At 32.3% G+C, this 23,659-nt stretch overlaps 4 protein-coding genes across 5 annotated transcripts; 1 reads left to right on the forward strand and 3 right to left on the reverse strand.

Moving 5' to 3' along the window:
* Positions 1 to 5,050: 5,050 nt before the first annotated feature.
* LOC107472806 (uncharacterized) lies at positions 5,051 to 5,443 on the reverse strand. The gene has a single exon (XM_016092334.3). The coding sequence runs from the start codon at positions 5,441 to 5,443 to the stop codon at positions 5,051 to 5,053; it is 393 nt and encodes a 130-aa protein (XP_015947820.1).
* A 1,256-nt stretch (positions 5,444 to 6,699) lies between these two features.
* Positions 6,700 to 9,504, reverse strand: LOC107472502 (G-type lectin S-receptor-like serine/threonine-protein kinase SD2-2). Its single transcript, XM_016092024.3, is given in 2 exon segments — positions 6,700 to 8,489; positions 8,491 to 9,504. Coding segments are annotated over 2 exon segments (2,496 nt in total). The 5' UTR covers positions 9,246 to 9,504; the 3' UTR covers positions 6,700 to 6,748.
* Positions 9,505 to 15,518: 6,014 nt separating this feature from the next.
* LOC107472508 (probable E3 ubiquitin-protein ligase RHB1A) lies at positions 15,519 to 18,398 on the reverse strand. 2 transcript variants are annotated; one of them, XM_052256958.1, is made up of 5 exons: positions 18,183 to 18,398; positions 17,429 to 17,551; positions 16,411 to 16,789; positions 16,191 to 16,300; positions 15,519 to 16,049 (listed from the first exon to the last, which is right to left on the reverse strand). In XM_052256958.1, exons 2-5 carry the CDS (start codon positions 17,489 to 17,491, stop codon positions 16,020 to 16,022), a joined length of 582 nt encoding a protein of 193 aa, XP_052112918.1. In that variant the 5' UTR covers positions 17,492 to 17,551; positions 18,183 to 18,398; the 3' UTR covers positions 15,519 to 16,019. The 2 variants fall into 2 exon arrangements, with proteins under 2 accessions (XP_052112918.1, XP_015947519.1); XM_016092033.3 differs by having other exon boundaries at positions 15,520 to 16,049; positions 17,429 to 17,606.
* Positions 18,399 to 19,307: 909 nt separating this feature from the next.
* On the forward strand, positions 19,308 to 22,269 carry LOC107472514 (uncharacterized). The gene is made up of 7 exons (XM_052256893.1): positions 19,308 to 19,560; positions 20,366 to 20,887; positions 20,975 to 21,159; positions 21,244 to 21,324; positions 21,450 to 21,525; positions 21,651 to 21,725; positions 21,821 to 22,269. Exons 2-7 carry the CDS (start codon positions 20,371 to 20,373, stop codon positions 22,012 to 22,014), a joined length of 1,128 nt encoding a protein of 375 aa, XP_052112853.1. The 5' UTR covers positions 19,308 to 19,560; positions 20,366 to 20,370; the 3' UTR covers positions 22,015 to 22,269.
* Positions 22,270 to 23,659: the final 1,390 nt, after the last annotated feature.

Raw genomic sequence — 23,659 nt, forward strand, 5'->3', positions numbered from 1 at the left:
TAACCTGGAAAAAGAGAAAAAAAAAGGGGCTTTTGCTTGTTAGTAAAAAATAAATTTTAATCTCACCGTTTTTTTTTTTGCTCTGCAGAACAAATATTAATCGTAAGAAGAGAAAGAAAAAAGGCTAAATTTTCAATTGAAGTTTTAAAAAATAAAACAGAAAATAAAAGACAAAGAGAGAGAGAAAGACATACCAATTTCTAGAGGAAGACAAAGAAAGAAAGAGAGAATTGAAAATTAAAAAGAAGATTTTATTAGTGGGTCTCTTTTATGAGTGTTTTAGTTTGAATTGACCTCTTCTTTTGTGAAACTACAAAATATATATTAAGGGTTTTTTGATGATGAGAGTGTTTTTAGAATTTGTTAATTTAAATAAAGGATAAATTATTAATTTTTTATCTAAAAATTTATGTCGTTGACACAATAATTTTTAAGAATACAAATGAAAAATAAATTTTGGAATGATTTAAAAGTGTGATAAAAGTATTTAATAAATATTATATTTTTTAAAGAGACAAAATTTTTTATATTTAGCAAATGAATTCTTATTTGTTTGATCCAAATTTTTGTAGCCACATTTAAATAATTATTTAAAAGATACACAAAAAATAGAACAAAATTTAATTTCTAATTTTTTTATTTTTCAATATAAATCTTAGTCAAATATAATAAAATTAGTTTTAAAAAAACATTCACCTAACACAAAATTATCAAATTTTAAAACTAAAATATTTTATTTTTATACTAATACTTGCAAAAAAATCAAAATTTAATCTCTAAATTTTTTTAAAATATATATTTAATATATAATTTTTTGTATTTTAAAGTTTTTTTTAAAGATTTATTTTTCAGTAGTTTACTCAATAATTTATAATGGAAACCATATGTCATGTCAAGCATGTAACAAGATATTATGATATAAATTTTTGGACATCATTTTATTATTTTACCCTAAATACAATAAATATATTTAGAGACAAAATTAACTCTCAAGGATATAATTATCATCAACATTTCTGTTAACAGTATTTACTCTCAAGAGTATAATTAAAAATATTTAAAGTTTTAGAGACAAAATTAAAATAAATTAAATATTAATGATATATTTTAAAACTTTTTAAAAAATATCAGGGACAAAAGAGACTAAACTTTACCCTATTATCAATTGGGGCCTGCTACACATACAAGTAAAAAGACCGTACAAGTTTTACAAGTTATCAACCCAAACTTTATTAACACGCGCACCAACTCATTTTGAATGGAGCGTAACTACACGCGCCCCACTCAAACGGTTTCTCTTCGTCTTCTTCTTCTTCTTCTTCCTCTTCCTCTTCCTCTTCCTCTTCTTCTTCTCTTCTTCTTCTTCTCCGTCTTCGTCTTCTTCTTCTTCCTCTTCCTCTTCCTTTTCCTCTTCCTCTTCCTCTTCTTCTTCTTCTTCTTCTTCTTCTTTTTCGTTTTTTTCGATTTTCATGGTTTCTGAAATTCTTCTTCTTCTTGCTGCACCTTCTTCTTCCTCTTACTCTTCTTCTTCTCATTTTCTTTCGTTTCTGCACGTTCTTCTTCCTCGTTTTCTTTTTCTTCTTCTTCATTTACGTCTTTTCTCTCTGTTTTCTCGTTTTTTTTTTCAATTTTTCATGGTAAAATCGTTTTTGAAGAAGAAGAAGCAGCAGAAGATGAAGAGGAGAAAGAGAAAGAGTTCTGAATTATGCATGATTTTGGGTGTATTTTCTTAAATCCTTTGGGTGTATTTTCTGTAACCCTTTGGGTGTATTCTATAATCGTTTGGGTGAATTCTTGTAAACAAGTAAAAAGACCGTACAAGTTTTACAAGTTATCAACCCAAACTTTATTAACACGCGCACCAACTCATTTTGAATGGAGCGTAACTACACGCGCCCCACTCAAACGGTTTCTCTTCGTCTTCTTCTTCTTCTTCTTCCTCTTCCTCTTCCTCTTCCTCTTCTTCTTCTTCTTCTTCTTCTTCTTTTTCGTTTTTTTCGATTTTCATGGTTTCTGAAATTCTTCTTCTTCTTCCTGCACGTTCTTCTTCCTCTTACTCTTCTTCTTCTCATTTTCTTTCGTTTCTGCACGTTCTTCTTCCTCGTTTTCTTTTTCTTCTTCTTCATTTACGTCTTTTCTCTCTGTTTTCTCATTTTTTTTTCAATTTTTCATGGTAAAATCATTTTTGAAGAAGAAGAAGCAGCAGAAGATGAAGAGGAGAAAGAGAAAGAGTTCTGAATTATGCATGATTTTGGGTGTATTTTCTTAAATCCTTTGGGTGTATTTTCTGTAACCCTTTGGGTGTATTCTATAATCGTTTGGGTGAATTCTTGTAACCGTTTGGGTGTATTTTCCGTAATCATTTGGGTGTATTTGAGTGATATCTGACTGATATCTATGGGTGTATCTGACTCATATCTATGGGTGTATCTTATTGATATCTATGGGTGTATTTTTCATTTCAGAAAAAATAGCAGGCATTACAGAAATACACCCAAACGATTACATAAAATACACCCAAGAGATTACAGAAATACACCCAAACGGTTACAGGAATTCACCCAAACGATTATAGAAATACACCCAAAAGATTACAGAAAATACACCCAAAGGATTTAAGAAAATACACCCAAAATCATGCATAATTCAGAACTCTTTCTCTTTCTCCTCTTCATCTTCTGCTGCTTCTTCTTCTTCAAAAATGATTTGATGTCAAAAAACAATAGAAATCGAGAATAACGAAAAAAGAAAACAGAGAGAAAAGCACGTAAATGAATTAGAAGAACAGAAAGAGTAAGAAGAACGTGTAGCAAGAAGAAGAAGAAGGAGAAAGAGAAGGCAAGAAACGTACATTGAATAATATTTCTTCGTTTTTTCTAGTGATTTTGATGAAGGAGAAAGAGAAAACGAAAAGAGGAGAAGAAATTTCAATAAAAAAAAGAAGGAGGAAGAGAAAAAAAAGAGACACAGAGAAAGAAGAAGAAGAAGAAGAAGAAGAAGAGGAAGAGGAAGAGGAAGAGGAAGAGGAAGAAGAAGAGGAAGCACGGAAAAAGAAGAAGAAGAAAAAGAGGTACAAAAAAAACGTGAAACGGCATGAATAAAGCGCGTGTAAGTAACGTAGGAGTTGCAACACGTTTTGGTGGATTAGGCATTAATAAACTTGTAATAATTACAAGCCCTAATTGCTTGTATATTGAGCTTTTCCCTTATCAATTTTGATCCAAAATAATTGCTAGTAAGTACTAAGAGAGATTATCATTTTATACTATTCACTATTCAGTAACTTTTATACTGACATCAATAATGATATTTTACTACCATGTAATATCTTTCTTTTATTCATAGCTAGAGAGTACTAGTCTTTGGTTTGTTAAAATTGTTTAAATAGATAACTTGAAAGATCCATATTTTTATGATTAATTTATTATATGATCTATTGTAACTTTGGATCCGTTATTCTATCACTAAATTTTGGTGATGGTGGTAAATACACTAGAGGGTGTAAAATCTCAAATAATGTAACTTAGGCCTTTTTTAAATAACTATAGATTACAAAATTTGACGTGTCCTTTTTATGCAATTCTGCTGTCGAATCTATTCTCTTTTTTGCTGTTGCGTCTCCTATCTCGTTCACTGCTATGTGCTTTAACTCGCCGTTGCGTCTTTCCACTACATTGTTTCGAAAGAAGTCGTTGTCCTGCCATTTAGACTTTTTGTATAAAATTTTATTATTTTTGTATAGAATAGATATTTGTAGCTTTATTCTTATGAAAATTATAATTAGTCAGAACTATCGAAAAAATATAAATGAAATCCCACAAAGAATAGAATTCTGTAAAAAATGGAATGGAGGACAATATTCTCCTATATCGGATAACCAGAACCAAGACGGTGAGCAAATCTGAAGGTAGAAACAAAAAACAGAGAGACATCCTGCTTCCACCCTATCTTGTTACCATCCCTAATTAACATAATAATAGTTCATGTATGAAAGAAAAGGTTTATCAACAAATATTCTGTATATGCGATTTAGATTCAGATGAAAGATTAGTAGGATATGCAATGATTTTGTATATACTCCAATGCATATATAGCCTTTGAAACTGATTTGTATTTGTGGAGAATGACATAAGCATTACATACATAAAGTTACAATATTTGTTTGGTGCGTAATAGAGAAAGAAAAAAAAAGAAAAAAAAAACAAGAAAAAATAGCAAATAACACAACTTAGAAGTTGAAAGTTTTTTTAAATTTTTTTGGATTAGCCTTCTAATATACTCAGAAATATTTCATTCCATATAAGGCTCATTATTCTTTGTAGCATTTTTGGCTAACGAGTCAGCAACAATATTAGCAGAACGCAACACCAAATTAATCGAAGCACGCCATTCTCTCACCAGCAAATTCTAAATTTTTTTCATAATATCTTTATTCATGACATGAACAGAGGCATTTGTGCTTGAATAAGAACAATATGAAACAATCTGTTTCACAAATAACATCACGAATATCTATTTTTCAAGTTAGAGTCAAACCTCTTCAAACAACAAAAAATTCTCCTCTAAGAATTGATCCAAATGGAAGAGGACCATCACAACCTTTACAATCAAATTCCGCTTAACTAATATCCTCCACAAAACTGGCATTACAATTTATCTTAAACTAACAAAAAAAAAAGGACAGCAGCTTCTCAAACATGAACTGAATTGATATACTAAAAAAAACATCCAAAACTAAAATACCATGATATACATAAAGTTACATGTCTATATGTGAAGGGTTTAATACATGTTTATGATTAATTCTAGGATCAATTACTATGTCAATAAGATATTGGAGTAACTTGATTGAATTTGATTACGTAACATCACCGATAGTTAAAACTGGAAAAATATATAAAATCAAAACAAAACTATTAATTCATGTATATTCTTCTTCATTTATTATTAATAGATATTGATAAGAAAGAGGTGGAGAGAGTTATGCAATTTCATTTTCCATATTCTATAATAACAATATAATTATAGTCTTTCTTTTGGTGAGGGTACTTCAATGGCATGGAGCCATGGAGGTTGTTGTTGTTGGCCGCCGTGGCGGCGAAGGTGGCAACCGAGCACTAAAGTTTCTCAGAGGCAACTCTCCAGAATCGTCCTCAAAATTGAGGGCATAGCTGGAAGGATCATAGCTAAAATCCGCAGATAGCGATTGGCGATGGTGGTGGTGGTGGTTGTTGCTGTTATGCCTACGAAGCCACCGGGATGTTGAGCCCGGCGAGGTGGCAGGTGATGATGACGACGACTTTGGTGTCTTAGACATCGGAGTGTTAATGTTCAACATATTATTATTATTGTCTAATGATTCATGTACCTTGCCCATGAAGCAACACATTGAAGATTTCAATTTCTCTTTTAGAGAACTTTCATGATGCACTCCACCTTGCATTATCAATCACTAGTAATAATGATGATACTTTTTATGTTGAGATCAAAACAAAACAAGAATTTTCTGAGATTTTTGGATGTCTGAAAGATTGAAAATCATTTTCATTGCCAGGTATGACGTGTCACGTGTGCGAGTTAATATTAATAGATACTAGTATTTTAAGAGGATGAATGTGAGTTATTGATGAGTTGGAAAAGTCCGAAAAATAATGCATATAATAAGCCTAACTGCGAATTTTTTGTGAAAAATTGTTTTAGTTATATGTAAATTTAAGTATTGACGGGTAAAATTTCTAATTTAGTACAAGATTTAAGTAGTGAGAAAGAGAAACAGTTTAGAATTTTTGTTTCTGCCATCTGTTTTTCCTTCTGATGTTTAACGTTCAAATCTAGTGTTTATCCTTATCAACTTTTTCAATAATGGATAACATATTTTTTAAGATCTAATTTATATTGCAATTAATAAAATTAAGACAGAACATATGAAACACAAGAATATAAATAAGGTTGGTTGATTTTTCTGTTAAGACAGAACATATGAAACACAAGAATCTAAACTGGTCTCATTAGTATGCAATAAAAAGAAGCAAATAATATTATAGCCTTGTAAAATCATACCTTGCAACATCAAAGGAAACCAACCTTTGGAAATAAACAAATAAATAAAGAATAATAATAATAAGGAAATAATAAATTTAAGAATCTGGTGAACAACCTTTGGAAAGATCTTATTCCATGGTCAGCTACCAGGCTGTCTGCAACTAGATACAGTCAACAACAGCCAGAATTCCACATCTACCTACACTTTTTTTATAAACTTTTTTTTATTTTATTAATATTTTTTTTCCTCTTTTGTACTTCTTTAAACATTAAATAAATTTTGCATTTTGCAACCCACAGTTCTTCTAGAATCTAGATACTAAAATGTAACACAAGCATCAAAATTGAGTCAAGATCATTGCACTTATGTTACAATAAAATTACAAGTTGAAAATGATTTGACAAATTTAAATCTCTGCTTATCTGCTCAATTGAAACAAGAAAATTTGAAACTATTACAGTATTACTACACTATATAATCTGGAAAATTCACTTCATGTTTCAGGATCCTAATTCCAAGCATTGTAAGATTCAATGAACAAAGTTAACTAACTAATTTACATCCACATCCCATTTTCTTTTTCAACTTTCTTCTTCCAATTCATCTCCTTAGGAAGTAACTAAAAAAACAAACAAGGAGGAAAAGGGAAATACCTTAAAATGCTATGATCTTGTTGGACTAATTAACAATTTACCATAACCTTTGTTATCTAACATCAACATTGACATTCACATCCATTGGGGAGGGAAATGCATCTCCAACATATGATTCTGAATCAGCAATTGACACTTCCAAGTTGCCGCCGGATAAGCCTCCGCCGGTGGAAATCTCATTGCCGGAATCAGACTTGACGCCTTGAAAGGACTCGCCGGTAACCAATGCTTGTAGCAAATTCGGCAATGGAGGATCCCTAATTTCCACTAACCCTTCCAACATTTTCACCACCATATCCATTGTAGGCCTAATAGCTTCATCATCTTGAATGCACCAAACTGCTACCAAACTAACCCTTCTAGCCTCCTCAATGTTATATACATCTCCAAGTTTCTTATCGATCACGGAAGCCACATTGCCGTCAATTATCTGCCGTGCCGCCCAAGGAGGAAAGAACCATCTCTCTCCCATCTCACAACCACTCTCTTTGCCTCTGTCACAACCACCAGCAGATGGCAGTGTCTCAATGTTTCGGCGACCACCAATTAGTTCAAGCAATGTCATTCCATAACTATAAACATCAGCCTTGGCAGTAATTGCCACCCCGGAAATCCACTCCGGAGCAACATACCCCCAAGTACCCCTCATGGTTGCCAGCACCCTACTGAAATCCCTCCCCATGAGCTTTGCCAAACCGAAATCCGAAACCTTTGCATTGAAACCACTATCCAAAAGGATATTCTCAGGTTTGATATCACAATGTATAATGCAGTTCCTACACTCCTCATGTAAATATGCAATCCCTTTGGCTGTTCCAACTGCAACTCGAAACCTAACATCCCAGCTCAAACTAGGCCCTTCCCTGCGCAGATAACCGCTCAATGCACCGTTTTGCATGAACTCATAAACCAAAAGCCTATGTGAATTCTCAGAACAAAAACCTCTAAGCCTCACAAGATTAACATGCTGAATGTTCCCAATCGTCGAAACCTCGGCCCTGAACTCTTTCTCCCCACTCCCTGGCCTCTCCAACCTCTTCACAGCAACAAGAGTTGAATCACTCAATTCACCTTGAAATACAGTCCCAAATCCACCATGCCCAACTTTCTCCGAAAAACCCCTTGTTGCCAATTGAAGCTCCTTGTAAGAAAACATCCTCAAATTCAACATTTGAATAAATCTATCTTCCTCCTCCAACTCCTTCTTCCTCTTTTTCTTCACCAACACCAACAAAGTCACCACCACAACACCCAAAACTGCCACCGACCCAACAAGGACAACAACAATCAAAACCTTACTATCCAAACCCTTCTCATTCCCATCTCTTGGCACCCTCACATACAACGCACCACCACCATCACCAACACCAAGACCAACAGAACTCACATTCTGAAAATCAAACACTGACCCATAAAAGTTCTTACACAAACCACTCCCTTCACTGAAAGTTAACCCAACACAATCACAAGATCCCAAACATTTACTCTCACAAAGGCTCCTAGACTTAGCTTTCGAAAAATTCACACTACCAGATCCAAATTTCACCAACCCCATGTCCTGAAAACCATCCCTTTTATCACAAGAATCCATTTTTTTACGAACACAACCCATAGTGTAATCCCCATTCCCCCAACCCACTTCATCAGAAGGCCCAAACCCATCAACACAAACACAAAGTTCAGAACTTTCATGACCTTTGCAAACTCCGAACCTCCCACAAAGCCCCCGAACCTGACAAACCTCAGGCTTGAACCAAAACTTGTTCCACGCACCAGCCTGTCGTCGGAACAAAACCACTATCCGAAGTCGTCTCTGTAAATCCAAACGACGCAGCTACAGTAAAAGGCTCCTCGAAATGGAACCGGTAAATGTACGGATTCGTCATCTCAGGAATTCCGGTGAAAAAATTACCGGTCCAGTTTCCGGTGGACCAGTACGAATCGGTGCCGTTGAAAACAAGCTCAAGCTCACCGTAATCCGGTGGTTTCAGCCGCAGAGAGTAAAGCCCCGGCGAAGGGTCCGTTTCGGTTTTCCACGAAACAAGGGATTGGGTTCGGGTCAAGTTCATACCCGGAAGCCACTTGTCAGTTGGTTCGTCGAAGCTCTGCCACAAAACGGTGCCATTTTCGGAAGAGAGAAGAACCAAGTTTCCATTTTCCAATAACTGAACATTGCAAGAAGAAAAGGAAGGGGCTTTTGGAGTTGGGGTTTGCCATAGAGGGAGTGAGGTTTGGGGGTGAGTGAGGCTGAGGTGGCACGTGGTGGTGGTGTTGGTAAGTTGGAGGGTGGTATTGGGTTGGGTTGGGGCGGGTTGGCGGCGGTTAGCCACCCAAATGAGGGCTTGTTTTGAGAGGGAAGCGTAGCGGATTGCGAGGTAGAAGTTGTTGGAAGACGGCAAGTTGAAGATTCCGAGTTCGAAGGTGTTGTTTGGACTTCGGAGTGTGGTGCTTCCTTCTAGAATAATGGTGGTGGAAGAGGTTGCAATGGTGAAGGTTAGAATGTGTTGAAGGAAGAAGAAGAAGAAGAAGAGAGTGTAACAGAGTGGCATGTTTTTTTGTGGGGGTTGGGAGAGTGAAGAGAAGGTGTTTGTGTTTTTGTCAGTGAGAAAGAAAGAGAGAGAGAGTGTGTGTGTTTTGGTGGCAGTAAAAAGGTGACATTATTATTAGCAAACAATAGATTGTGGTGGCGTTGATTTTGTCGTTTTCTTAGTTGTTTCTCTGTGTTATGTTCTCTTCTTACCAGTTTTATGAAGTGTTACTACCATGGGAAATTGGATTTGCATTACTATGTTTGAAGTTTCAAGTTACCACTACCTTACAAATTCTCATGGTACTCATTACTCAAGTGGAATCATTTATGAGCTACAAAGTTTGGGTGGCTTAACATATTAGGTTCAACTTAAAGCTTGATTTAGAAAAAAGTACAGACATTATTTAGTTTTGTATGTTGGAAATAAAAAAAAATTATATACTTAGTATTTGCTATTTTTAAAAAGTTATAGATAATTTTAAAAGTATTAAAATTCACGTACAATTATATTTATATGAAATTATTAGTTGAGACGGTTAGATAATAATTTAGTCAAGGTGAAAATTAGGTGAAGTTGACTTTACGTGAAGTTGATATCTGAGAGCTGTTAACTGAAAATTTAGTCAAATCAGTCAAATTATCTAACAGCTCTTAGGTTTCAACTTCACGTGAAGTCGACTGCACCTGAATTTTCACCTTTAGTCAAACATATCAAATTATTTAACAGTTTTTAATTAATAATTTTATATTCAATAATTGGATGTGAAGTTTTACTTATTTAAAATTAGTTTATATTTATCAAAAGTAAAAAATTTTAATATCATTTTAAATATAAAAAAGATGAAAATCCAAAAGCAAGGGTGTGCCTTTAAGATGTAACTACTTGGTTATAAAACTCAACATGAATTAAGATTACAATGTTGAGTCTTTTTTTTCTATACTTTTTTTCTATAAATCTACTGTATTTTATTTTTTTTTTCTCTCTTTCAATAATGTATACTTTTTTATAGTCAAACTCTTGCAATTACTTAGCTTGGACCAACATGTCTTTGGTTAGCATTTTTTTAGTAATTTAATTAAGTTCTGTCAACCATTCAAATAAAACCATTTCTATTCTTCAAAAAAGTGTGAGCCATAAATATATGTTGTAAATGTCATAAAAACTTCTTGTTTTGGTTAATCTTTGTTGAAAACGAATCTTACTAAAACAATGTTAAAAAACATAATTAAGAGCTGCAATCATTGCTTCCAAATGATTTCTTCATTTAGGCAAGCTTATCCTCAAATTCTAAATTAAAGTCAAAATTATATGCTCAAATCTTGTTTAGTAGGTGCGAATGATCAAAGCTTTGAATAATAGTATCGAGTAGCGGTAGCGGGGATTAAATAATTAAGTAACAGATATGGTAGGTTTAGGGTTAGATCAATGATCACAACAATATTAAGATCTTGTTTGGATGAGCTTCTAAGAAAAGATCTTTTTTTCGAGTTATCTTTTTTTAAAAGATCTTATAGAGAAGTAAAAGTAATTTTATGTTTGGATATCTCATGTAAAAAGGTCTTTTTATCTATCAATTATGTTTGGGTATAACAATATAAAAGTACTTTTTTGTTTATTTATTACATGAAAAACATCTTTTTTTTAAGGAAAAAAGATCTTTTAAAAAAAGATGTAAATTACAGCTTCTCAAAAAAGATCTTTTTTTTTATTTTACTAGTGCTTTTATTTTTACTACTAAAAATTTGCCAAACACGTTAAAAAATAAAAAAAGATCTTTTTTCATTGAAAAAAGATCTTTTTTTAACAAAATAATGGCGTCCAAACATGCACTAAATATACAATTTTATTTGATAATGTGTGTATCATGTAAGAATTAAATAAAAAAGTTTAAATTAGAAGAATTCGATTGATACTTTTATACAACATATATGCTTAATTAAAATTTTATTATAAATTGAAAAATTCAATCGGAAATTGAATAAAATAAAATAAAAAAATCTCTAACTTAATTAAACCGGAAAGAAAAATATCTAAAATGGCAGTGGTAAACCTATAAATTCATAAATTTAGAGCTTTATTTATTTATTTATTTAATTTATTTATTTGGTAAAAAGACAAGTTGGAGAATAAGAGTGAAAGGTGGTGGTAGACAACTGTTTCTGATATCCACTCAACCAAGGGTTTTTTTTTAAATATTTTTCAACATAAGGCATTTGCTAAAAAAAATTTTAAATGATAAAAAATTTATGTACAGTCAGTCAACTTCAGGTAAAGTTGATAGTTGAGAGTAATTAAATGACTTGACTAATTTGATTACATTTTTATCTAATAATTTTTAATTATTAACTTCACGTAAAAGTGATGCACCTGAGTTTCCACCATATTAAATTATATAATTCTTTTTATGCAAAGAATATAATAAGAATTAATAACTCTTTTACGACAACAGCAAAGGGCCAAAGGTATCATATCTCATCTTTTTAAAATTCAATAATTAATTTATGAACTTAAAAAGGTAGAAATAATTAGAGCATGCAGAAAATTACTGGGACCATGGAAATCAGGAAAAAGCAGCAATTGAATAATTGACAAAACTTTTATGAAACCAAACTAAGAAAACAAAGTCTCTTATTCTTATATATATTCATATTCAGAAGCGTGTCAAGAATTAATTGGTTGCAATTTATTTACGCTGTACGATTTAATTTAACTAGACTCTTCTAAAATAAACTTATGTTTAGCCACAAAAATGCAATAACTTTATGTTTATCTTTAAAATATATCACCTTGTTAAGAAAAAAAATTGTATTTTTTTCTTTTCTTCTTTTTATTTACAGTGTGGCTTTAAATTTTAAAATAACAAAATGAATAAGTATTTATTTTGAAAATTAGACTTTTTACACATTACCGAAAAATTATAAAAAATAAATAATTTAAAAAAAATCATACTACTTTTTAATAATATAATAGTCTTTATAAATATAAATTTAATAACAACTAAAATAGATATTTTGAAATTTTACTAGATAGAAAAACATGTAGGGAACAAATTAAAAATAAAATTTTTTATTTAAAATAAAAAAATAATAAAAAAATATTAGAATTTATTATTTTTTGCCATTACTTTTAGTTATTAATTCAATTTTCTTAATTTGGTAATTCAATAATATATTTTAACTTACACTTTTAAATATTAATAATTAATTAATAACTAAAAATAAAAAATTCTAATAACTGTATAATATTCCTCCACTCGGATAAACAAAATTTGAAGCCACAACTTTAGGACTTTATAAAACTATTAGCAGGTCTCTGTCCCTTTTAAGTTTGGGGAATAGAAAAATAGTTGGATAGTAGAAACGTGAGCTGTCTTAAAGTGCAACGTCTATTTAGTATATATCATAATGTAAGCATTATTTTTAGTGTGACATCATCACATCATATCTTTATCTTGAAATATATACATACAGCCTACGTTAATATTAAATTAAGAAATAATAAACAAAAATATCCACTGTATGTTAAAATAATTTGCTCAAAGCCACCCACTTTTTTTCAAAAATCAGTGTTGTTTATGCCTTGAAAAATAAAACAATATCAACAGCAATAGCAAAGCTTTGTAAGGTGTAGTTTATTACGTGTAGTTTAAATTCTTAATCTATCTCATTTTTATTATATAGTGCATGAAACATTTCAATACAAAATCTAAGGGGTAAGTATTGTTTTGGTCCTAACGTTAACGACTAGAATTGAAACTGTTTTTGATGTAAATTTTTTATTTAGAATCATTCTTAATATTTTTTCGTACTTCTATCGTCTTTTTTAATAAAAAAAATTATAAAATAAAAAATAAAAAAAAGAAAAGAACGCGTTTTGGGGGGTTTTAGATGCGCCAGCGTTGCTAGGGTTCGCCACCGCCGTCGCGTCGTCATTGGAAGGGGGACCCTGCCGGCACTACTTCTTCCTCTGTGACTGCCTCTGCTTCTTCTTCTGCCTCTTCTTGAAGTTTTGCTTCTGCTTGAGCTTTTGCTTCTTCTTCTATTACTGAGGGTTGGCCCCCGTTGGCGCTGCTCCTTCTTCTGTGACTGTCTTTGCTTATGCTTCTATGACTGCTTCAGCTTTTGATTTTAATTTGTTGTTTTTTGATTTTATTGTTGTTGTGTGTTGATTTGGTTGTTGAGTTGAATTTCTGATTGTTTGATTTGTTGAAATGTTGTTTTTCTTGGTGGTGGAGGTAATGGTGGTGGTGGTGGAGGTAAAGGTGGTAGTGGTAGTGAAAATAAAGGTACTGATGGTAGTGAAAGATATTTTTGTCCAGAAAAAGTTAAAAGGACAATTTAAATACGAAAAAAAAACGTTAAGGATAATTTTAAATAAAAAATTATGTTGGGAACGATTTCAATTCTGATCTTCAACGTTAGCGACTAAAACAATACTTACCCCCAAAATCTAATATAATTGTATAATTTATTTTCAAAACTAACTTCAATTTGCTTTACTTTGATTGAAATTATTGTAGTTCTGCCAACCAATTCTTTCTTCATGCTTATTGGTAGGAATCTGACTTTAATTTCTAAAGTGTAATCTGAATTTCAGAAGATAAAATGAATAATTATATATATATAGTCAATTAATTACTATAATAAGATGATAACCAATATATATATCTGATCTCATGGTAGCAGCCATTGATGTGTAATCTTAATAGAACAAAGTCAATGAAAGCAACAAAAATTCATGTCTTTATGGCTGCTAAAGTGCTAATTCCAGCTTTCATATTAATAATTAGTTGGTATGGGTTAGCTAGGTTAGGGTTAGGGTTAGACTCATGCACTTTGATTGAATATATTATTTCATTATCCTTTTATTAATATAGTTTTTTTTTCTTTTAAATCTTTGTCTAAAGTATTTAATTTGACTTCTATTGTCCAAAAATTCGATTAATCTAATTTAAAATTTGTTGGGAGATAACATTAGGTAACAAAATATAAAAAGCTAAGAAGAAATTTTGCTGTTGTTTAGCATGCTTATCAATCAATTAGAATATTTTGAGTGCAACATCATCATGAAGAGGGTCTTCATTGACTACAATTGCTACTCTTTTCTATATCTTGCTACTTTTGCTTAACCAATAATAATTAAAGAAAGGTTATAAGATATAATTTTTCTCATGATTTGAAACCTAACCTGTGGGTTGTGGCTAGAGTTTACAATGCTAGTGACAAATTAATATTATTAAAGCAATTATTAGGGGGAACATATTAAGAGCATGCTTGGAAAAATGAAAAAAAAATTTTTTGCTATAAATTAATCACATTTAGGTAAAATTTTGAAAAGAGATTATAATTGAAATTAACAATTTTAAATTAAAAACTTATAAATGAAAGTAATGTTTTGAAACTTATAATTATAAACAAAGCTTATTATTTTTGAATTGCAATGATTTTATGAATTTAATCTCAACTATCAAATATCAAATAATATAAATAATCATTTTATACCTATTTTTTAAAATTATACTATTTGAGAATAATTTTCCGTACATTTCAAACACAATATATTATCTTAAAAACAATTTTTAGCTAAGTATCTAAATATAAGTTAATTGTCACATAATCAAGTATTTAAAAAAATTAATACAAACAAGAATTATTAAAATAAATACAATTTTTAAACATTTTCAAACTCGGTCTAAATAATGCCGTTAAAGTCCACTATACTCCTAACTAAAACATTTTTTTCATAGTATTTGAGGAAAAATGTGTATCACCTACTTACATTGAAAATAGTGTCATTGTTTGGCCATCATTTTCATAAATATCATGTGAAATTAATTAATATGAGTAAAGAGATATTATTGGTCCTTCCAAATGTTTATTATTGCTTACTTCAATTATATTACTCTTGAATCTATTAACAAGAATTTTTTCCATTATTAATCATCTCACCATGTTTACTTTATTAACTAAAAATGGAATCAAAATCCATAACTATTTATATATCAATCTCCTACAACCTACATGTCCAAATGACATTCTCTTCCTTATCTCAATTTTTTTTTTTTAATTTGTCACTGTCATTTTTTATTACATTTTTTAAATAAAATATCTACATACATCTTTTTGATAGAAATATTTCTTTACATTGATAAAAAATTGCCAATAATTCATATTCAGATAAATTAATAAAAAGATTAAGTGACATTAATTAAAAACAGGATCAAACAGAATATAAGATTATAGATACAAATATCAAATGTCTTAGAAAATCTCTTGGAAAAGGTAAGGAAATATTAATGGTGGCATGGTCCATGTTGACATGATTTAGCTATTAGCATACTTAAAAATCTCAAGTGAATTATAGACTATAGACTATAAAAACAACAATAAATTTGATCCTTAAATAAAAGTATAATATAACATATACATTGAAAATGTGAAGCAAACTTGATTTATAAAATCTATACATCTTTCTTTTTTGTTTCCTTTTTCCCCTTTTTAATTTCTTCAGCATAGAGAAACAACAAACAAACAAATATGAACAAATTTGTACAAGAAAGATCCAAACATTAGGGAATTGCAGTGAGAGATGCATCCAAGCATGCAATTTGGTGTAGCATTCTGTCAAAAACTCTTCATTCATTCTTCTTCTTCTGATAGATTGTGTGATCACTAGAACAATGACTTCTTAAAATTGCATGATGAATTGAAAAATGAATTCACTTATCAAACAATGAGTTTCATATATCTTCCATTGCATTTAGAAGAAACTTTTTCTTGTAAACCAATCGAACTAATCCAGTGGCTGGTCAAAGATCATCTCCTGTAAACATTAGATAACAACATTTAGAAGACAAACATGCTTAGATAGATTGTATCTTATGTTTGACAATAGCCGAAAATCCAAAGAATTCGGATGCGTTTTCATGCAGTTATTGATGACTTGATGTAAAAGAAACCAAACCTGATCACATATGGGACACGAGTCGCTTCTTTCCATCCACTCGAGAATGCATGACAGGTGAAAGTGGTGGTCGCATTTCGTCAGTGTTTTGGGATTCTCAGCATCATATTCTGCAGCGAAAAATGAAAAATTCAACTAAAAAGGTTAAAGAGAAGGAGAGTTTGGAACATCCTGATCTGTTCACTAAAACAACACAATCTAGCCGCGTTAGCAATTATACCTTCTAGACAAATTGGACATACATCCTCTTCTTCTGTCACCAATGCATGAGATTCATTTGATTTTAAAGGTTCCAGCTTCCTTGGAGATAAGGGTGCCGATTTAGGTTGAGCTTTACAATCTGATTCTTCAAGATCTTCACACGTAACTAAAGTTTCGAAACTACTACCACTAATGGTTTCTCTACCTGACTCAGAATCTGTTGATGCAGGACCTCTCAGGACAGTATCATACGGTAGAGGCGCAGGAGGCGACTGGTAAGTATCTGGTATGGTTGATTCCAAGTTCAAGCCGATGAGCAGTCCGGTGGTGAGTGAAGCAGCTGTCCCATTACCGTCGTTAGAGGTTAGAGACTCGCGCTCTTCCAAAGCTGGCGGACACTGCAAACAGGATACCTTTCAGATTACATAGATTTGTTCACAACATATCAAGCAATCATCTAAATAATTAATGTAAGGAAAATGTTGCTGCGTTTTAAGGTAATTAGAAATAGGAAAGCATAGGTATGATCTGGTAAGAGCTAGAGTTGTAAATTGCATAGAATCAGCCATTACCAATTTTGCTTAAGCTCCAAAATTTTATGCAAGTTGCAATATGCTAATGAAGTTGCTCCCTCACAGAAACCATTTCGAAGGATTCAGCATAGTGTTGAATATGAAATAATTTAAACTTTCCTTCGATGACCAACAAAATCTAAGATTATAGAAGTAACATATTTACTTGATTGAACTTGAACCATTAAAATGACTTCGATTCTGTTCGATTTCATTAAAGGGTTTCTAACTTCTAATTGGTTTCATCAAAGAGGATAAACCCCAAACTGAATGAATCTTCAAGGCTTCAAGTTGATATTCAATAATTTCTTACTTAAATTTTACTTTTTGTCAAAATCGCTTTTAAAATGAATTGCCAAACATATATCACTTTACCTCAAAATTCATTCCAACTAAATCAATTCTACCAAAAACAGAACTAAACACACAAAACTACAGATTAAGAGAGCACAAAAATTTACTAACATAGTAATAAACCGGCGTTCCGTGAAGATGAGGTTTTCTGGCAGAACAACAGCAACCTCCCATTTTTCCAGCAGTTCGCTTCGGTTATTTAGTTCAACTGACCAATGATACTCTCATCCTCCTCTGTTACTTGGAATTTTTAGAGAATTAGATACTATGAAACTCTATGCATCCATTTCTGCAACCACAAATAATAAAAAGGACTAATTGGCCATTTTCACATTAGAAATGAACTTCAACAAGCCATGACATGAATGGAAGCTAGAAAATTATGCAAGATAACATAAAATGATCAAATTCAATTAATTACAAAGTTATGATAACCAAGACCTTCAATTCAGATTTCAGAAACAAAATTACATCATAACAAGTTACATATGGTCTTAAAGAACATGATTAAAGATACTATTCAATAGATGCAAAAGGATAAAAAAAAAATTCACAGCTTCATGCCTATACTTCAGGTTCAACCAAATTCATCAACCCAGTTGTATGATACTATAATTAGCATAAAAAATATAACTTTTTCACATAACAAACAATCTACACAATCAATAAGAAGCAAAAAGGAAACAGGAAACAGAAGTTATCAAATTAAGTCCAAACCAGCCCAGAATTCATCATTCACCAGTCACGCAACTAAACATGCCAAACTGAGTGAACTGTTTCAATGAAAATTGGGAGCATAAACCCTAATTTGATGAAAGGGGAAAAGGGGTAGTGAATTAGCAGTTACAGTTCATAAAAAATCTACCTTTATGGGAAATAGAGAAGTGTTGGAATTGGGTTCCCAGAAAAGGAGAGTTTTTTTAGGGAAGGATTGTGATTTTTGTGCACTGGGAAGAAAAGAAACCTTTGATTCAGTGCAAATTTTGATATTGGTTGAATATTGATGATTTTGTTGTAGTTGAGGTTGTTGCAGAGTGTGTAAAGGTTTGTCTTTTGTTGGAACTTGGAAGTGTGCAAGTAGAAAGTACAGAAACAAAAGTCAACTCAAGGTCTTAAGTTGTTCATTCACCTCTCAAGTCTCAACCATAGTTCTGTAAACCGGATCGGTTCAACTGCAAACCGATGACATTAACGGTTCAGTTAGAAATATAACATACTCATTTTACAGAATATCATGTTATTGCTAATGATAAAAGTATTACTTGAGTTTTCTGTATTATTCATTTATGTATTTTAGGAGCCTTGAAAAAGCAAGCTCAAAACGCTTTTCTTTTTTTCCAGATGCATATAAATACATAATACATTATACATATATACATATTTATATTTTTTATTTATCTCAATAAAATCAATAACAGCTACATTAATTGATATGAATAAAATATATTAAGTACACTTTAATATATGTGTTTGTTTGCACGTTATTAAATCGATAAAAAATACTTTTTTTTAATAAAAAAAATCTTTTTTTAGTGTGTTTGACAAATTTCTAATATTAAAAATATTAAAAAAATATTTTTTTAGTAGTTATAATTTATATCTTTTTTTAAAAGATTTTTTTCTTAAAAAAATATTTTTTACATAATAAATAAACAAAAAATATTTTTATCTAATTTTATCCAAACATAATTAATAAATAAAAATATCTTTTTACATGAAACATTAAATTATTTTTATTTTTATACAAAATTTTTTAAAAAAATATTATAAAAAAAATCTTTTTCGAAGATAAAATCCAAACAAATCCTATATATTAGTATATATATAACAAATAATTCCTATTTCTCTATACGAAATTTGTAACAATACCGTCGAAGTAAAAACCGGTAGAGAACTGCTGACCGACCGAGAACCTGTCGGTTGGACCGGACTGGAAACCGGCCGGTTTGAAAAAACGGCGTCGTTTTCTGGCAACGGTTAAACAACCATGCACTCCTCCGTCTTCACATCTCACTCTCTCCCTCAAGCTGCAGAACTCTGAATCACTCCCCCTTCTCCAACCCTAGTCGCTGCCGTCGTCCGTCCGTGTAGCCACTGCCCCCAAGTCTCTAGCCCCTGCTCTCTTCTTCCGCGAGCTCTCGGCCCATCCGTCGTCTTCATCTTCTCGCAGTCGTCTGCATCTTCTCGCCGTCGTCTGGTCGGCGTCGTCCGTCAATCAACGGTCTGTTGGCGTCGTCTTCAAGGTCAGTGGCTCGGTCGCTTGTTCTTCACTTGTTTTTCGTTTTTTTTTTAACTTTTTTTCTGCTCTGTGGTTCGAATCTTGTGGACTTGTGGTTGTGTTTTTAATTTTTGGTGAACGATTACTTGCTTATTAATTAGCTTTGGTTCTGCTATGCTGCTGTTTTGTGATTTCATTATAAAATTTACTGATGATTGATTATTGAATGTGTTGTGAATTTGTGGTTATTGATTAGCTTTGGTTCTGCTAGTGCTCACTGCTGGTGTTTTGTGTTTTCATTGATTGTTTATTGATTAAGAGATGTGTTGCTGTTTTTTTTTTTACTTAATTGTGCTTGGATTAATTGGATGCTCAGTCAGTGCTCAGTGCTTGTTCTTGGTTGATTGGCTTTGCTCACTGCTTGATCATAAATTTTAACTCTATTACTGGCTTGTTCTTGACTGTCAAACACTTCTTAAACAGAACCTCATCTATGTATTCTTAAGTAATACCTACTAGCAAAAATTCTTGAAATCAACTGAACTGTTAAAAAAACAAATAATAAATATTTATAAAAATTTATAAAAATATCTTCATATAAATAGTTAAATATGATATGATATTCTAGTGGTTCTTTGATTAGGGTTCTTAGGATCATTATGATATGATATTCTAGTCGTTTTTGAACTTTGAATTAAGATTTACTCTTTTCAAAAAAAATAAAACCTCTGTAGGAAGTTGGAACCTTCGTTGCTATTTGTGATCGTGCGTTTTGATAATTGATACATTGTTTCTGTGGGGATATGGTTTGATTATCCTGTTGCTTGCAGTGAATATGAATCGACGTGGAGGAGGGGGGTTTGGTGGTGGTGGTGCTGGTGGTGGTAGGGATCCGTTCTTTGATTTTGGTGGTGACCCTTTTGGTGGTGGTTTTGGAGGAGGGTTTGGTCCCTTTGGACCTCCTGGAAGCTTAATCTCGAGCTTCTTTGGGGGAAGGGACCCTTTTGATGACCCTTTCTTCAGAAGTCCTTTTGGTGGAGGCATGTTTGGTTCTAGCCCCTTTGGTGCTGCCCCTGCTGGATTCCCTAGGTTCCCTTTCTCCCAGGATATGCATCCAGCTGGGTTTCTTGACCAGCATCAGGCTCAGGCTCAGGCTCAGGCTCCAGCTCCCGAGTCTAGCGCGCGAAGGGGGCCTATCATTGAGGAATTGAAATCTGATGATGATGATGATGATGATGATGATGAGAGTGGGGATGTGAAAGACGGAAACAAGGCAAAGAAAGAGAATCCACGAAAGCATGGCAGGTCGAGCAGTGAGCCCTTCATTGAACATCCAAACGGAGGAATTGAAGGTAATGGACTGTTGGTTGGTACTTTTGCTTTTTCTCTTCCTGAAATCAGATGGTTGGTTTGTTCATGCTAAAAGTTTATATTTACAGGGAAGAAAAGCAGACACCTGCAGGCTAGGAATGAGTACAACAATGAATTCAACAACAGATTCAATGTGGCTAGGGCTGAACCTCAAACTCACAGCTTCTGCTTCCAGAGCTCAACCGTACGCTATGGTGGTGCTAATGGAACATACTATACTTCGTCAACGACAAGGAGGACCGGCAGTGATGGGGTGAGCATTTAGAATCTGATTAAATAACTCTCTAGAGTGAATTAGTGTATTGTTGGTTTTCTGATGCCATCTTCAACATATTAGGTGACATTTGAAGAGGCCAAAGAGGCTGATAGTTCTACAAGGGAAGCTTCTCACAGAGTTTCCAGAGGCATTCATGGCAAGGTATTCATATACTATTTCTTTGGTATCAAATTAATAATATTGGATTAAGTTGCTTCGGTTTATAGCTGTGTATTTGTAATTGCCCTGCTTATTAAATTTATTTCACTTGGTCTGGTACTTCATAGGGACATTCCCTTTCAAGAAAACTTAATTCGGATGGTAGAGTGGACAGCATGCAGACCTTGCACAATCTAAATGAAGGTATATCTTGGATTCAATATTCATGATGTCGATGGTGTGATGTCTACTGTAGCAGTTCCATGCTTCCATGCCCTTCTATGTTAATGTTACTGAAGGATTTGTGTTGTTAATTTGTCATCTTGTAGATGAACTTGCTGGCTTTGAAGATGATTGGAAACAAAAAGGTCAAAAGTATTTGCCTGAATGGACTGGGAATATTGGTCAGTTGCCTAATATTCTTTTTGTTACTTAAGGGCGGGGGATGATTAATCTCTAGAATATATCATCTTTAATTTGTTTCTCTTTTCTGTTTTAGGAGCTCTTGATAACCAGCAAACTGCACAGGCCAGGCAGGTTGGGTGGGCTCTCCCTTCTTCGGAGCATCGTCATCCTGCTCGAACAATGTCTGAAGCTCAAGATAGAGCAGGCTCTTCTCGCACGCAGGAGAGAGCAAGGATAGATTCCGGTGAGCGGAGCGCATCTCATCCACGGGGACGGGGCAGAAACTAAGGCATCTTGTTGCTTTCAAGGTGTCAAGTCCCGTATCCCCTCATCAATGTACTTCCATATTATGTCCCTATTGTTTCTTCTTCTAACCCCTTCCCTTATAGAGGTCTATGATGATTTTAGTGGGAGTTATAATCCTTGGTTGAGTGGGTTTTCCCATTTGGTTTGTGATGGTGATGCTAAGAGTCTGAGACTTGCACATTAGGAGCTGATTGAATTACAAACCAGTAGTTAATGGTTTATATTTGTTGGTATTCATGCCTCGTGTTGTAATTACTGGTATGCATTACAAGCCAGTAATTAATATGCATTATTAATTATTATTAAAAAAATATCTAAAATAATTTATATAATTAAAAATGTTAAAAATATGAAAAAGTAGCTTAAGGAGGCCCACACGTTTTAGTGGGACTTGGTAGACTCCCAAAACAAAATAATTATGACCATAATAATAAAGGAAAATACCACCAACTTTCTTTTCTATTTTTTATTTTTCGAGAATCATTAAATCTCCACCAAAAAGGCAAAAATTACATGCATATTTTAAAAGGAATTGACATGTTAAATAGACAATAAGCATACAAAGGGGAAAAAATGCCAATTATGTTTCAAACAACTATTTTTATATAGGGAATGGGTTAGGAATAAAAAAAAAAAAACTTTTTTCTCCTTGTTTGGATCGAAAATATATATACCAATGATGTAAAAAAAAATTCATGTAATTTTGTTTGTGACCAAATAATTATTCTTTATCTTTTTATTTGTATTGAAAACCCTTTTTATCCAAGATGGATATTTAAGAAACTGAAATTCATCTCACACTAATAAAAAATTTACGAGCTCTTATTCATGTTGATGATACCTTTAGAACTCTTTTTTGACACATAATTATTTCAAATTATGACTCTTAGCTGCTTTGTGAATTTTATAAAGGAATAATGGTGGCTTTAGACCCAAATTCTTCTCAACATAATGATGCTAATTATTAAAGTATAAGAATTATAATTACACCAGAATAAATTTTTTAATAGTAAACAAATCAGAAAAGAATAAAAGCTAGTAAATTCACATAAGAAAAAAAAAGGGAAGAAAAAGAAAGGAGATAGTAAGGAATAAAATTATTATGCCAATGAGTAATAGCTCAAATAGTATTGTCTTCCTATACTCAATTAAGAAGTTGTGGGTTCGAGTCTCCTATTTTTTGTAAAAAAAAAAAAATTATTATAATATAAAACATCTCTACTTAGTAGAGTAGAAAATGCCAAACCAAGTTGGGTTGGTCTAGTGGTTAGCTCACTAGTCCGCTTAAGCAAGTGTTGGGGGTTCGAATCCCGCCTTGTGCATGTAGCAACCCATTGGCCAGCGGCAAACTCTTAAATGGAGCTCGGCGGACGAAATTGTGGGGGTTATTCGTATCGGACTAAATTTCAGGGGCCAAATTGAGATTTAACTCTAGAAAAATGCTTTAGATATTTATTTTTTTGTTGTATGTCAAATTCATATATCTTTTTAGTTTTTATTATTAAATTAAAAATAAAATTTATCTTATAATATATATGAATTTCAAACATAATCCAATAATAAACAGGTATATAAATAGAATACAAAATAAAATATCAAATTTTACTTTTTATTTTGAATATGAGAT

Source organism: Arachis duranensis, chromosome 2 (genome assembly GCF_000817695.3).
Source record: "Arachis duranensis cultivar V14167 chromosome 2, aradu.V14167.gnm2.J7QH, whole genome shotgun sequence".
Classification (NCBI taxonomy): Eukaryota; Viridiplantae; Streptophyta; class Magnoliopsida; order Fabales; family Fabaceae; genus Arachis; species Arachis duranensis.